Raw genomic sequence first — 17,656 nt, forward strand, 5'->3', positions numbered from 1 at the left:
TATGGGGGAGGCCGATTATTTATTAAAAGAGTATCTATTTATCGAAGCATTTGGCGTTCCATTGTTTCTGCCTACCCTAATGGGAGACAGGCGTGACAAATATGTATGTATGTATCTATCTATCTAAAATCGTAACTGGTCGCTATTTTTGCATGGAAGATAAATAAGAAAAACAATTATAAAGGGACTTTATGAACGCAATACAACACAAAACAATGATTTTTAGAATTTTTATCTATTTGTTTGTATGTACGTTTGTGCACGCTAATCTCAGAAACGGCTTAACCGATTTGAATGAGATTTTCACTAATGCGTTGCGGTTTGCTCCATTTAACATTTAGTGTTTGTGTAGATTTAATTTCAATAGGTACATAAATAAAATTGTTATCAATTTAATAAAAAATCACATATAAAATGCGATAAAATAACCGATCAGTTGAATTGGCTGAAACTCCTCTTTTTTATTATATGTTTTGATTTTCGTAAGTGTTTTGTAGATTTAATCGCGCAAAGCCGGGTCAGATTGTTAGCGATTAATAAAAAAATAATGATAATCAACATATCAGTTAATACTAACTTTTTATAATAATGAATAGGATTTTCGTAAAATTGCTAATATTATAAATGTGAAAATGAGTTTGTTTGTTTATTAATTGCCTTCTAGCGCGTAAACAGCTCGACTAATGTGAGTAAGTCGCGCGTAAACAGCTCAACTAATATGAGTAAGTCACTCACAGTAAGAAGTCGCGCGTAATACCTACTTACTAATGCAAATTTCATTGCCGTATCTATATAGTATTACTTAGTAACATTGTTTTTAGGGCTCCGTATAAAAAGCGATTTTGTCCGTCCGTTTGTCTGTCTGTCAGATTACTATATCTGTCGATTAGTATACCTAATAAGTCTAACCATAGAGGACTTAAACATAATGCCCTTTTACTATCTATTATTGCCTATGTTTTATAAAATAAATTATTGATAGTGTCTTGAAATTCGGAATAGGTAAGACTAATCCGCCTGCCAATTGTGGCAACTACTGGCTGATATGATGATGACGATGATGACGACGACGACGACGATGATGATGATGATTAACTTAATTAACATTATCTGCGGAAGTAGTACACGTACCTAGGTATGTTCTGACATATAAAGATCAATGAACATTCCCAAACAAAATTTAAATTGGTTTAAGATTACTAGGATAGGTATGCATGGGTGACTTAACTGACTAATTATACAGATTAATAATATATAAATAAAATATAGATTAATTAACATGACTTAATTATTTCGCTTTCTAAGATAAATGTCCGTGAGTTATCGTTTTTTATAAAAAGGGACCGGAACCCTTTTTTTCAATTTTTATAGGGAACTCTAAAGTTTTTTTTTAATGTACTCGTATTACTTTCTATGTGTGTACTTAGAGATAACTGTTGACATTGGTTGCCGTGTAAATTTGCAATAGGTCCTTTTTGTAACCACATGTAACTTCCAAACAAAATCTAACTTCTGGCGACAGGAGTACTGGCCTGCTTCAATCCGACTCATATCTCAGTAAATCAGTAGCTCAGCTACCTGTGTTTAAATAGATCAATTGGAAACAATATTAAATAGAAACGTATTATCTCCCAGAAAATACACTGATAGCTCAGCGGAGTTGTTTATTGTAATAATTTGCTTTATGAGCCCCGAAATAGCTACGGAATATAGTGCAAAAAAATAGCAATATATTGGCCTCCAGCATACGTACGAGTAGATACCTACACACCACACTGACTACAACTTATAATTAGCTTATCAAATCGTTTTATTTTGCAAATCACTTCGCAATGCCAAAACAACTTAATTAACTTACTATTGAAATTAAACATACGACTGAAAAATATATTGTTTATTTGGCATTAAATATAATAACTGTTTTATCATTGTAAAGTAACTCTGAGAATAGCAAACTGAAGGTCTCAAGACAATATATTATAATGCGTATAAGAGAAATATTATAAATGTGAAAATGAGTTTGTTTGGTGCCTCTCTGCGTTTTAACCAATTACTAATACATTTGATACTATTCGTATATGAAATGGAGAAAGACAGACTATTTTTTTTCTCAGTGTACATATTTGTTTATAACACAGGAGCAAACGTGCATGCGTCTCACCTGATGGTAAGCAATACCAGAGAATTACCATTATTTAATACAGAAAAAGTGGGAATAGATTGTTAGTAATAGGGAGATTAGACCCCGTTGCTGTCAATAGACCATTCGTGGAAACCATCGTGACTAATTTATCGTTCAATTCGTCACGGTGGGCTAACTGACTTGCTTTTTTATCCTCACTTATAATCCTTCACTGGTGGAGCGCCAGTGTATACCGATAGCGCAGGCGGGGTTACCGTTCCATTGTCATTCATTAAAGAAATACAAAAAAGGAATATTGAATTTACAGGGTACAGAGGAATAACATCTGAGTCCTCAGGAATGGTAACGCATGGGGGGTATCATGGGCGAAACAGTATACTCTTTTATATCCATGGTATTGCTCATGTCTATAGGCGACGGTTACCACTTTCCATCAGGTAGGCCGTCAGCTTGTTTGCCATTCTAAGTTGTATAAAAAAAAACATAAAAAAAATCTTTTTTTTTTAAACTTATGATGTCGTATCGATTCGAGAATACTGCTTCTGGAAGTTGATTCCAAAGAGCGGTTGTGCGTGGAAGAAAGTATCTTGGAAAACGCACGATGGAAGACCGCCACTGAACTTTAGTTTGTGGTAGGTTGTACGGTGTTGACAATCAGCAGCAGGTATCAATCCGAGCAATTCCTCAGAGCACTCTCCATGACAAATTCAGTAAAAGATGCACAGAGATGCAACATCTCTACGCAGTTTTAGTGGGTCGAGTCGGATAAAAAGGCGCGAACATGCGCGCCTACATAGGCAATATAATGGTCACGCGGGCGAAATCTCGGATGAAAGCACTAGCTTTTATTGCTGATCTCATCCGCGTGATCTTAGAACTCAACACTAATTGTGTTGTATGGAAATTTTAATAATAAAGATTATAAGAAATAACCTCAAAAATATAGTTCGTTAGTCAAATGTAGCATCGCTCTATGGCACGCTGTCTACTACTAACCTCGTATTTTACTACTGTAAATAAACCGTTAAAATCCATATCTGCCCATAGAACATTACATTATCTACCTATAACAATAATAATAATTAAATTCCTTAAAAAAGTTAACCAGGACCCACTCAATTTTTGTATAATATTAATTTGTATTAAAGTTAAATTATTAATTTAAATTGTAATAATTTACTTATAAACAACAACGAGCTAACCTACTTTTTATTGTATACTAGCCAGCATGTGAATCATACTACATACAATAATTCAAATACTGGCAGCCTGGACGGTCCGCAAATACCTTTAGAATAGTGTTGGAGCTGGCCCGGGCACTATACATCAAAGATGTATACCGTTTTCGCATAGTAACGTAGGAACAAACAATACACGCTTCGGCGAACATTCCCAATTTGACTAGAAAACCAAGATAAACCTATGTACCTCAAAATTTTACAATAATATGAAAATCGAAAAAAATTCGGAGCTTAAGTTATAAATAACATTTTATGCAGTACTATTAGTTAATCATTCTAGATGGCGCTGTAATTAATTTTATCCAAAAGATGGCTTTAGAATTTTTATTTTTCATTTAATAAATTTTTTCATTGACTTTTATCTTTCGGTTACCTAATATAGTGTTTTTATTTGCAGACTCTATTAGAAACACTTGTAGCGACTGATCGTACCTTACAGTTTATGGTGCGAGTCTGATATCTTTGTATCTGAAGATATTTTTATAGGATTTAACATTCATCAGTAACCCACACATAACACTTGACATTTCACTATTTTAATGCTCCTGAACTGAAACAAAAAAGAGGATAGATGCGATCGTAAACTATTGTTTTGAAATCGTTAAATTATTCGTTTGGCTCATGGTTGAGCGTCAGTCAAGGGTACTTGCAGGGGACGGGGGTGGCGGTTGCGCGGGTGCAGGGGAAAGGACGTTTAAATAAATAGAGATACTAATATTTTTAAACGCAGAGGCCGGAGGTCGCCGGTTCAGTTGTTATCAGCAGCGCGCGTCCCTCCCGCGCACACCGCACGCCCCGCCGCGCCCCTCTCCGCTGGCCTGCTGGTACAAATAACTGTCCCACGAATGGAAAATAGCTGGATATATTGTTGTTTTAAAACGTATTCACATTGGCATGAATAATGGTGATACACATCCGAAGTGTAACTGCAGTGCAGGTGGCGTCACGTCACACGCAGCAACTGCTTACCTCGCGGCCTCTAGAGTTCAAGATAAGTAATATGCACAAACTAATGTGTACAAACACATAATGTGACTTGCAACTTTCATGTCTAATTAGGTCTACATTTTCTTGGTTTATTATTATTATATCAGCCCAGGCCTCCCCCTATTGGGAGGGGGGCTGCCAGTAGTTGCCACGCATGGCAGGCGGGTTGATTTGGAGATGTTTCAAGAGGGACGCTGCTGCTCTCCCTTACCACACCCACGGGATGAAATTATTCTTATACTTATACAAAAGTTTATTTTGGCAAATAAAATGTCTTTACATATGTTATAAAGTTATTTTTAATACTACGAAGATGGCAAACAAGCGTGCAAACCACCCACGCGGTGGCCGTAGTCTCAGCTTATGGATACTTGCAATGCAACACACTTAGTGTCCCATGCGGTAAATTCTCCTCAACGGACCAACTGATCTGATTACATCTCTACCATTCTACTTTCATTCATCATAGATATTTACTTTTTTGTGCAACTTAGAATGGCAGTCAAAAACAGTCCATCTGATGGAAAGTTTACCACCGTCGCCTATAGACATGAGCAGTACCATGGACATAACAGAGTATACTGTTTCGCCCATGATACCCCCCATGCGTTGCCATTCCTGAGAACACAGGTGTTATTCCTCTGTACCCTGCAAATTCACTGCCATACCCCACCCTTCAAACCAAAACACAGCCATGTAAACACAACTGCTTCACCGTAAAAAAATAATAAGCATCTCGCAAGTATCCAACAATTTCACTTCCATAATATCTCCCCTGTCATCTTTGAACATGACTGAAAGTTCATTTATTTGCTATTTTTCTAAGAAACACGTCATTTCACAGGTATTGTTACAAAGTCTTTTGTAAAATAATTTGTGTTTTTATATTAGTAATTTTTTTTATTCTTCTTGTAATTTTTTTTATAAATATGGCTGCAAAAATTTAACACGAACCAAAGGAACTCAATACCAGGAATCAAGCCCTGTTGTATGCGAATTATGACTGCCACGGCCACGGCGGGCGGCGCTACGAGATCGTCAAAACAGCAGACTGACGCAATCGAATTTGAAATGAATTCAAATCATATCGAGTAATCGCTAAATGCTGTAATAATAACGTTCATTCGATATCTATTCGACATTATTTCCAACTGCTCTACATTGCTCAAATATTGTCGTAACAAAGAGACGAGTTCTTCGATATATTCGATACATAATACCTGAAATAGTCCATTTTGAAATAATAAAAGTATCTTTTGAAATAATTGTAATGACCAAATCCGAAAACGAAAGAAAATAATGAACAGGTATGTACGAGTAGGTACCTACCGTATGTAATTAGTCATTATAAAGATAAAGAAATTGCGATATCTCGGATTTGTAAATGTAAACACGAGTATGCACACGTACAGGCGACCACATAGTGTGCAATGATTTGTTATCTATACAAATGAAGTCGTTCATCAAATAACAATCATTTGATTCAAATAGACTTGTTTACAAGCATTTTTAAATTCTATTTCTTTTTTATAAATACAGGATTCGAAAAGTTGTTATGTGCTGAAAACCCGCAAGAAACTCAACGGGTGCTCTTTTAAATGTCTATAAATATATTAACATATTATGTGTATATATTTAAGTATACTATATTTAACATTACTGGTCGTTAAAACGCCCGTACATGATCGATTAACAGCATGCACATTTGTCTTTCAAGTAATCGTTTAGCATGTAATAGGCTTTATACAATAAGTATTTTCTAATAACAGTATTAAATTTATTAAAAGATAGATCCAAAATATCCTTCGATATCTTATTATAACATTTAATTCTCATAAAAGGCCCATTATTTTTTTCTAAGCGGTACTACAGTACAGCAAGTTTGAATTTACTAGCGTAAAGATTATTGAGATCGCTGTTTTTGAGAAACAGTTGAAGATTCTTGCGTATATACAAAATGTTTGCGTATATGTATTGTAAAGATACGATGAAAATAATTGCTTATTTAATTCTCTCTCTTAGTGATTCCGACATCCCATAGTATAAATTACACGTTTTTGTAACATAATTATGCTTTGACTGTCAGCTGCTTTACATCATAAATAATATTCCATAGACAGACATAGTGTACTGTACACTATGAAAGTAACGAAAACAAACTATTTTGACAGTCTTAATGTTAGTACCTATACTGTTTAACTGGCTGCGTACAGCATATTAATTGCAAGGTGTTTAAAGTGAACACCCCACTGAGTTTTATAATCAAAAGTGATACCGCGGAAGACAGTAGGATCTATATAATCAAGAGGTTTGTTATTTAATTTTACAGAACAATTTGAACTGTAATTTTTTTTTATACAACTTAGAATGGCAAACAAGCTGACGGCTTACCTGATGGAAAGTGGTAACCGTCGCCTATAGACATGAGCAGTACCATAGACATAACAGAGTATACTGTTTCGCCAATGGTACCCCCCATGCGTTGCCATTCCTGAGGACTCAGATGTTATTCCTCTGTACCCTGTAAATTCACGCCATATCCCACCCTTCAAACCGAAACACAGCCATGCAAACACAACTGCTTCACGGTAGAAACACGAATGGAACAGAGGTACCCAAGCAATCGACTTTTGTCCAAAGTCTCCCTCCCTATTTTATAAAAAGAGAAAAATTTACGCATGTTTTTAGTGTTCTTTTTAGATTTTTAGAAATTGGGGTAAAGGGGTAACATAAGGGATGAACGGTTGTATGGATATCCGTTATTTCAAAGTTAGAAGCATCTCATATACAAGTTTTTGATTAGAAACAAATAAATACTGATTTCAGTGTTTTGATAACCTCTGTAAGAGGGTGACATTGGGGTTGAAAGTTGATACGAGCAGTCCGTCATGTTTGAACGCGGGAAAAAAGAAAGTTATAGGGTTTCATGTACTTACTCTACATAAGAACATTGTAACAACTCTATATTATGTACATGAATGCATTATAATAATAAATAAATAAAACATTCTTTCTTCAAACAATGTTAAAAGGAAGAAATGGGCTGGAAAGATTAATATTTATTATTAATGAATGAATGATGTAAACAATAAACAGCCTGCTTGAAATTTACCATTTGCATTTCTTAATTGAACTAATAAACATGTATTTCAAAGCTTTTGGAAATTTCATCCTTCAAATAAGAAAATGTAAGCGAATGAAAGTGAAAATTTTAAATTTTTATTTTGAAAGTTGGGGATCTTAGACCTATAGAGGTGCAAGAAAAACATTTTCTTTATACAAACTTCACTATTATAGTGATAATAAAACCCAATATCACAAGTGTAACTCTATAATAATATACACAAGTATAAAAATTAAAATACCGTAATATATTTTTAGGCCCAAAATGAAATTTTTTGCCTCTTACTTTGAAAATCACAAACTTTTATACAATCATGTATCCTTTACTTATGACAACGCGCGAGGGAAACCGCGTGCAACATCTTTGTAAATAGTGACTACAATGTAACCATTTTTAATATTTTCTTCAGCTATAGAAAAAAAATTCAACAAAAGAGACGAGTCCCTGGTATACTCGGTATTAGGGGTAGTAATTTATTATCTGTGGTATTAGTAATGGCATGGGTAAACGTGTTTGTTACGGGAAAACTCAAATACCTTTTCATTATAAGAGAGCCCAGTGTATACAATCAAAACAAACACATTCACAAGACATTTCTATTACTCAATTCAAATAGTAAATCTCTAGTCATGAAACCAATAAACATAGACTAGTACAATAGCAATAAGGTTGAGGTATAAAATGTAACAACAGTACATAACGACTTACATAAAAGAAAAGAACATGAAACCAAGGAGGAAGGGATTGTTAAGAGTAGAGACGTTAATCCGTGATAAATTTTTAATAAATTTATCACGTTGGCTAACTTACCTGCTTTTATCTTCGCCTATCATCTCTCACTGGTATATACCAATAGAGCAGACAGGGTTACCATTCCATCATCAATTAAAATAAACCAAGAAAACAAATAGCTACTTATTGCAAAAAAAGTGGGATTAATTTGACCTTACAATGATAAAAACTTTCTCTAAGGAAGTGCATTTGGTTATAGATAAGAGATGAAGACGCAAGAGGAAGGATATGATAAAATAAGCTTGTACTATTCTTGTGTGTGTATGTCCAAAGTAACTCCTAATCCGGTATCACGATATTCCTTCACGCTAATATCTGGGACGAGGCTTAACAATTTTTTAAAGAAAATTTGTAAAAGTGTATTGTTCGCTTCAACTCGAGAGATAAGATATTTTTTTATCCCGATAAAAAAAATATGGCCCCGATAGATGGTTGAAACAAAAACAATTTTTTTTACTGGTCGTCAGCTAGTAATACAACTAAATATAAACCAGCGTCCTTATGGTGACAGTAGAGATTTCAAAACTGTTTATATTATTCATTATTATCAGAATGGCATTAATGGCATTACAACAAATTCAATGAGAAATCTGTTAATTATTCGTTTCATTAAGTGAACTATCAACGAAAATCAACATTATCAGTAATGTAATAAGAGTAACGGTGCGCGACACGACATCGCGCCGCGCCACGATAACGGTTACGTTTCACATACAGCGGCCAGTAAACGCTATTATCACGCCTCTCTGTAATTCCTATCAGTGTTCATGATTCTCTCGGATTTTTGTTTAATATATTGATGACGCGAGCGACGAGTTATGTTTATAATAATTAATCGATTATAACAATACGCCATGTTAATTCATTAACGTTTTAGCCAGGTTTGTCATAATAACAATACTTATTAAAAATAATGTTACATTAGAACAGAGATGTGTAATTCCGCGAATGCTGGCACACACACACACACACACACTGTACGCACGTTTACGAAGGTATGTTGTTCATGTTCAGCATCTAAGATAAGATACACGACTTTATCTCACAGTTAGAGTACACATTACATGTATTAATATATTCGTAATGCAGATATAATTTCGTTCCTAATAATACAGCGCAAAGATGGCTAGTTCTTCCAACAATCCTATTCAAACGTAAATATCTTTAAAATTCTAATTATTTGAATAAGAACTAGTATTGTATGGTGACTATTATATAAAATGCCAATACATTGTAGTGTGAGTGCACGCAGTATGCAAGTGGGTGGCAGGCGTAGTGTTCAAGTAGCATGCGCGCTCGCGGTTTCATACATAACAAAACGTGCAAAAGGTACTCGTGTCGCAATTCTAGCGTTTCGATCGATAATCGAGATCGACGTCACGTTCAGATACGGTGTTGAGTTTGGAAACAACAGCGGAGAGTGGCCGCCGGCACGTCCGTGTGTCCGTACGCAGAACTGGCGGGAGGGCCGCACCGCATCACACCACTCCGCACCACACCACATACACGCAATAACAACGTTTTGAAATCGTATTGATCAACTGCTTATAAAATATATTATGTACAATATAGACCGTGCGTGTTTGTTGAATCTGTATGTAGCGGCCAGCTTGCCAGATACGGCCTGACATATAATGGCTAATTAAACAGGTATTCAGGTGTTTCTAGTAGATGCACAAAACATCAATGTAAAAGTCAGTTTGATAGAGTCTCAAAAACCTTTTATTTCTTTTTTATTTTATACATTTTAGAGCTACTTATCCAAAAATATCGATTACTTTTTTCTTTAATTTTTATTTCTAACTATAGAGTTTAAGAATGTACAAGTAAATTTAAAATATAATAATTAAGATTAGGTAATAATTTAGAGTTAGAACTGAGTTTCTTGCCCGTTTTCCTTGACTGAAATTGCGTTCCGAAAATGAAAAATAATGACAAAGTAAATCACCATTCAAAAATGCTTAAATCAAAGTTTACTTGAATAAAAAGATTTCTTTCTTTTTTCTTTCATTCTTTAAAGACTTTTCGACAATTTTATTATAACGTTTGACGTTGTAATAAATTCGTAGGGAATAGTAGGCCAAGAGAAATTAAAATCAGTAGAACCCTTTTAAGACAGTGTTCTATTAAGGAAACTGAATATTTTTCGTAAAAGAAATAAATTTGGGTCGGAAGCGTCAATAAATTTCGAGCCTCCATATTAATTTAGCAGCTATCGATATTAGTGTGAGACAATAAAAATATATTGTTATTTTTTAACTTAAATTTCGTGGTAAAAATATTTTTCTCAAACATGCTTGGAAATGTGAGCATTATTTTGACAATCTTCTTCGAGATAAATCAAAATTGCCGTACTGATCAGATACATGCGGACAGCGGCCGGCAAAAGTTGTATGAAAATCCATATCTGTCGTGTCTTGCGGCCAGATAAATTACTATGTAAACTCATATCTGTCCTGTAATTTAAAAATGGAATGACCTTTTACTTCGAAAGATGGCTACCAAGGAGGTAACTAATAAAAGGTTTTATTTAAATTTCGAACTGTCTTGCAAATAGAATGCTGTTTATTGAAAAAAAAAAAACATAGAAACAATATGGCGCGTGAAAAATTATTATTATACGTTATTCGTCATTTAATTTAAAAAGTAAAATTGTGTTTTTGATTTCCGCGCATTGTTTGAGAAAAGTACTATACAAGCCTTGGCCAGAACTAGGCATTGATGGACTCACGTATGTGTGCCTTGGTTGCGCTTCGGCCCACATTTGTACGTTCGTCCATCAATGCCTCAGTTGCTGGCCGCTGCAGTAATGTACTATAGTTTCACTTACACAAACACCCCTTTATAGGAATGTTATTTTGACTTCACCTTGTACATCTAATACATACACAAACTGTCCCTAAATAAATTGAATTAATATCATGTTCTGAATTGCTGACACAATGCGGATGGCATTCGGTTAGCCGCCGTAATACAAAGTTATTCTATTTTTCAAAACGTTATATATTGCAGCGAGTCCTACGAGTTGCCTGCAACAGATCGTCATGTGCTGAAGTGCTGAGTGCGATGGTAACGGGCGGGCGGCCGGGGAGTGAGCGGTGGCGACGGCGCGAGGGGCGAGGGGCTAACTCCGGGGTCAGCGCGGGCGCCGCTTATCGCTGTGCTGTCCCCCCCCCCCCCCGGCCGCTGCGCTCGACCACCCCGCCTCGTTACTCTTGCGCGTTTCTCTCAATGATGAGAACACAGTGGAAATATTATTATGTACCGAGCAGTAATGTAATGCATGATTATTACACAAACGATTTAATATATCTATAAATCTAAAGATGATTATCATAATTTCAGCTGTTATCATGACTATGCCCTTCGCTATCTTAAGGAACCACCTTAATTAAGCCACCTGCATGCACTTGTCGTGTGTGTTCCGGCGTAGTATAGTCCACCCCTTCCTTTTCCGTAGGTGTCGTAAGAGGCGACTGAGGGAACTTATGGTCGAGAGATCGGTAGCAGCGTCTATCTTAAAATATCTCTAAAAGCCTAACTGCGGTTGCTAACCCGCCTGTCAAGCGTGACAAGTACTGGCAAAACTCCCCTTATGGGAAAGGCTCATGTTCAGTAATGGGCAGTTAATGGTTGAAATAGTAAAAAAATCCACACCTCTACCTGCAACTAAGATCGTCTCTCTATCTCTAAGTTAAAGAGAGTAAGAGTTAAAGAAAAATTGTGGTGAGGAGTATGGGAGCCCATTCTGTTTAGCGGATCTGTTTTTTGGTCTCTGAGAGACTAAAAATAGTTTAAGAATTGATGAATCTTTAACGCGTAGTTTCTTTATTTCGCTGCCATATCTCCGCAAATAGTCACATAACTTCTTAAAATTATCACAGTAAGAGCGCATTGCATATTCGTATTTAAGGGGAGTCGGGATTGACTTTACCCACCCCAGAATTGTCTGTTCTGTTCCAAGGTGCAACGAAGCTTAATAAAGACATGTGTGAGTGTATATATATGTCTATTTAAAAGATATCCTCCCTCTCCTTCCAAAATCATCTCAAATGCGCCAACAGCACACCATTGGATTTGGCATAGTCATGGCCAATATTAGAAGAATCCACGCCTTTCTGAATGCAGTTGGTGAACATTTGCAAACTCCACATACCTGTATTGATCCTATCACGATGACGTTAACACAACTCAACAGTTTTAGTATCTGAATAGAATATTGACACGCTAATATCTATCAGTTTTGTGTGACATCCATTTTTATTACGAGCTTTGGTTAAATTCATTCCGTATTCACCATGCAAGTAAGACCGCCTATGCTTGCACTTTAACTCATGGTCTGATGGAACTATTTTTAGTGATTATTAAGATATAATCGGCTATACACAATCCTCGCTGGGCTTTCAACAGAGTATGAGATCTCGATCAGAGCACATTTAAGGAACTCAGATCACTATTTGGCTGTTATTACTGTGCTGTATGCACCACCCATCACATCTCAATGGTGGTGGTATGGCATTACTCGTCTACAAATAATCTCATCTGTAGATGAAGATACAACACAGCAAACAACCATTATGAGAAAAGATGCTTCTAGATTAAAACATTGATTATGAAAATCAGATTGGAGAGAACCGATATGGAATGGACTACTATATACAGGAGCTTGCTGATGTTGTTACGTCATAAAATGCCACCCAGACTCGATTTATCAAAGAACCTAATATTGATCCTGTAAGACAGATTCGAAGTTCTTTTATAAATATTCGTCAGGATAGATACTAAGAGTACATCTCGTTTTCTCAGCAATAGTCGTAACTTTTGACGCACAGCCAAATCCGTTTATAGCAACTTCTGTCTTGTCGTGTGTAAGAACAACCCTTGTGTTCTTTAGGGGGAAAAGGAATTGTTAATAATGGAGACTGAGAATCCCATTGCTAGCAATATATCCAACCAGGTCGACCTCCTCGCGGTTCCCCCTGGAAACTATCATGGTTAATTCCTGATGAATTCATCATGATAGGCTTACTGGCCTGTTTTCATTCTCATCTATCACCCTTCACTGGTGCTCCGCCAGCGTATCCCGTTAGCGCAGGCGGGGTTACCATACCATTTTCACCCATCAAAAAAAAACCCTTGTGTTCTTAGGTATTGTCTCATTGTTTATGATATTGGTATACGTGATTGAGCACATCAACATCATTATTATGTCAACCGTTATCTGTCCACTGCTGATCATAGGCTTCCCTCATAGACTGGCATTAGGAACGGTCTTGAGCGTGTAACCTCACATCCTTCAAACGTAGCGAAAAAGCACTTAGTGAGTCAAACAATTATTTGCTATTAAATTTTTTGTTCAAAAATAGCAAAATATGCATGCGATAAATATATATTTTGTGGATTTATAATAAATATTTAATGTATTATTTATATTAATTTTTATAGTTGAAGAATTGTTCTAAATTAATGTAATTTTTTATTTGTAATAATAAGTTTTGTTTAACCAGATTTTGCTAACGGAAAATATAACATTTTAGTGAAAAGAGGTTTCGAAAAATATTTTTTTATATATATTATATATTGATTTTCAAAATCTTATTATCATACAAGCAATGCAAAGAGTCCACTGCACTTATAGATAAAATAATATACAATATTAGATAAACTATTTAGTCTAAAATGGTAACTAAAAACAGCTTAATTTTAGGTTGTTTTGAGTACGAGTAATTTAATCATAATGCATATGACGCTTTTATAAACCTGTTTAGCCATTAAAATATAATAGAGAAAATGCCTAAACTAAAGAGTTTATTAGTAATTCTCAATTAGTTCGTAGCGTCTGTAGGAGTAGTGATAAATGGCATTTGGAAGATAGATCCTACGATTATAACAATTTTAAAATCATGTAAAAAAGTAATTGTTTGACATGTGGATCTCTTATTATTACATCTGTCAACAAGCCTGAAGAGTGTGTGCTTTCAGATCTTATTACTATTGATGTTTCAAAGACTATGCCACGAATTTCATGGGAAGCAAATATTGTTGAGAGATTAATTATGCAGATAAACATTGTCATAGGAATTGAATCGGTAATCCAATATCCACATGTATAACTTGACAGCAACTTTGTTAATTCCAAGTTCGACATGGTGACCAATGAATTCACAGTACCAATATATAGAAAAATGCCTCAGTGAAGCCTTATTCAAGACAATCGTAGACTATTACTCCCGAAACGAGTTTTTTTCTAAACACTGCTCAAATAATCTTGACTACAAGTACTTCGGTTGATTTAGAAATGTATTTACGCATTATTTATTGTGAGTATACTTCTGAAATTAGATACGCGATTAAATAATTTATAGTATAACTAAATGTCGGTTATTTCTAACTATATAAAATGCCCAGGTATTACCTACACCCACGATAATTAAGCCTTGGTCTTACTTATAATTTACCAGCAATGACCGAGTAACTACGAATGCAGAAGCATAATATAAACAGTGACTTCATATCTTAGAGCATCATACTAAACTCAGTACCGAGGTTAATGTCACTAAATGTTATCGGAATAATAACTAGGTCTAAAGAATATATATTTTTTAATGCATGAAAATGCAATTGTATCCTCGCATACATCTTGGGTTAATACTGTGATGATGAGATATCAGTGATGCATGAATAAGTGAATATGAAGTCAGAGCCGTTGCTCCTGGCAACCTGGCTTTGCTTTCTGGCAGCTATAGAAAAAATAGTAACTATTTTAATGATCCTTATTGACGAGGATATTAGCATTTTCACTTACATTGTACATTGTGCAAGTACCAATATACAGGAGTAACAATATACTCTACTGCTCGATGCAATAAGAGGCGACCATGAGGACAAAATACAATACGCCCTTACAAGACTACAAAAACTCATAATAAAACCCTATAGTATGCAGTTGTCATCGATATTTTTATATTATATAGAATTTAGGTACGGATGAATACCTAGTAAATACATTCTGTAAATTGACAGAGTGACGCTGTTATCAATGTCTTGCAACGGAAACTTCCCACGCGTCCATCGCTGTGGTCCGCAGCCGTGGTGCAACGCGCTTCTAACTCCAGCCTCGGCACAACACAATACATGCAAACACGTTGAACCTCAAGCTCTTCACTATGTATTGTTTGAACCGACAATTCAACACGCACCTTGCTTTTAATCACGTTTTGGTTGTCAATCGCTGAAGTGAATACATCGGCTGTGTTCTGAGACGTATTTCTATCATAGTGAATGCAGGCTATAGCGCAGGTGCAGCGGAAAGCGGGTCAGCGTGCGCCGGCCGCGGTCAACACTCGCTAACAATAACAAGGAAGCTCATTACGGCACGCTCACGTGGCCGGTAGCCACCGTGCCCCCCGACCGCTTTGGGCAGACCCCGAGATCAGGCTGACGCCGACCGCCAGTGGTACAGGGAGACGCGGCATTGCTGTCGCAGCATGCACCGGCGCGAAAGGCGCGCCAGGCGAGGAGGGCGCGCGCGAGCCTACTGCCGCTCGCCGAGTTTGAGCGATTTCGCTTATCTAATCGCCGGATGATAAAGCGGCTCGACTCCTGTTTGTCTCGCCGCGCTGCACCTACGGCGACCGCTCCTCGACATTGGCAACTTCGCCGCCGTCCGTAGCACCGTGCGCCATCATCTTTCACTTTCTGCATCTGCGCCACATCCTTTGCGGCTGTAAGACGAGCAGAACCGCATGTGTCGTTATGAACTCGTACTGTTGTACGAGATATAAAAATAGTGTGCGAACATAGAGCGATAAGAACTGCAAAGGCAAACTGTCGGAGCTCACACAGCTAACGATGTTAAGCGAGACCTTATGGCGTTGCAGTTACAGTTGAAATCGGGTTAGGTGCGCAGGCGACTGCTGCGCCCTGTTTCCGCGCGCGTGCGCTACGAGCTCTCGTGCAGGCAGTAAAATAGGCTGTCGCACATTAAAACTTAGTCAGTCCTAATAAAGCTAGACTCGTATTCAAACAAAGAATTACCTTTACGTGCTAATATTACCGTAGGTGTTGTGGTATTCGAATATGTATCGAGAGTTGGCATGTTTTGTTAAGAATTGTATTGAGTAGAGGCTGATCGATTTAAGAATTATTCTCTGGGTAAGCACGTAGTATGATAGCATCTTCGTAATCACGGAAGACACTGATTCCTAACATACAGTTAACGCTAGTTTGGGAGTCGGGGCCATATAGTTATAATTTTATTGTATATAGTTCAATAAAAAGCTTATTATTAATTAATACGTTACGCATACGGTTACGCCCACGTGGAACTTTTGTTTGGATAAGTTTTTCATCATACGTGAAAGCTTTCTGTAGTTACTGATCTGATTTAACGTTTTTCATTTATATCGAACATCGAGTTGCACATATGTATTCACTATCATTTACAATAAACCTTCGCGCCATGCTGACACGACTGTCCTCTTGGCACGTCCCGTTTATTTTGAATGATTAAATTAATTACGATAAATATTTACAATTGCATTCGACGAAATATAAATACGCCGTTATGTAAATTAAGATCTGATACAATTCTGTTATATCTTTACGAGATCTATTCGCATATTACTTACCGAAATGGTACTCCGTTTTAGTAGAAGCTATTGTGGTTTCCATGGTAGCAGCAGCTCCCCTCACGTCGAAGCGAACACCAGAGCGGAGGCGTCCGGTCGCGGACACATCACCGACACACACTCTCCGCGGCGCATAGCCGCCTTCAGAGCCGACGGGAGACGAGAGCCGGAGATGGGAGACTAGCGGATCGAGTCAAGAGTCGAGAACGCGAGTATGTGCGGTGCGATACGTGAGGCGGCGCGTGCGCACAGCGATCGATAGCGCGCAGTGCGAACGCGGCGGCGCGGCCGCGGCGTCCACTCCGGCCCCGCCGCCCGCGCGCTGACGCAACCGCCGCCGACGACGCCGCTGCCACCGCGGCCGCGGCCGCGCCACCTATCGCCGCCTGCTGCCATCACGGGTTCCCAAGGGGGAAGGAATTGGCAGCAATGGGAGTGCTAACAATAGACCCTGTCAGGTCGACCTCCATGTGGTCCCACTGGAAATCATCGTGCTGTATTCCAGGACTATTAATTCCAATGGGCCAACTGATCCGCCTTTTCATTCTCACCTATCACCTCACCGGTCAAAAGAAAACAACCCATTGCTAGCAATATACCCTATCAAGTCAACCTTCACGTGGTTTCACCTGCAAATCATCGTGATTAATTCTTGTGGAATTAGTCATGATGGGGTTACTGAGCCACTTTCATCCTCATCTATCATTCACTAGTGCCCCGCCAGCATATGCTGATAGCG

General features: G+C 37.3%; 1 protein-coding gene across 3 annotated transcripts in view; it reads right to left on the bottom strand.

Moving 5' to 3' along the window:
- The window catches only part of LOC113509531 (transcription factor BCFI-like), an 83,624-nt gene extending 66,431 nt beyond the window's left edge, over nt 1–17,193 (bottom strand). The window contains exon 1 of one of the 3 annotated variants that reach the window (XM_052894166.1): nt 16,918–17,193. In XM_052894166.1, coding sequence (XP_052750126.1) covers nt 16,918–16,960 — 43 coding nt within the window. In that variant the 5' untranslated portion in view covers nt 16,961–17,193. The other 2 variants (XM_052894169.1, XM_052894168.1) reach the window with 2 other exon arrangements.
- Between the last annotated feature and the right edge of the window lie 463 nt (nt 17,194–17,656).

The sequence above is a fragment of the Galleria mellonella genome, unplaced genomic scaffold, assembly GCF_026898425.1.
Source record: "Galleria mellonella isolate WM207_F2 unplaced genomic scaffold, CSIRO_AGI_GalMel_v1 utg1917, whole genome shotgun sequence".
Lineage (NCBI taxonomy): Eukaryota > Metazoa > Arthropoda > Insecta > Lepidoptera > Pyralidae > Galleria > Galleria mellonella.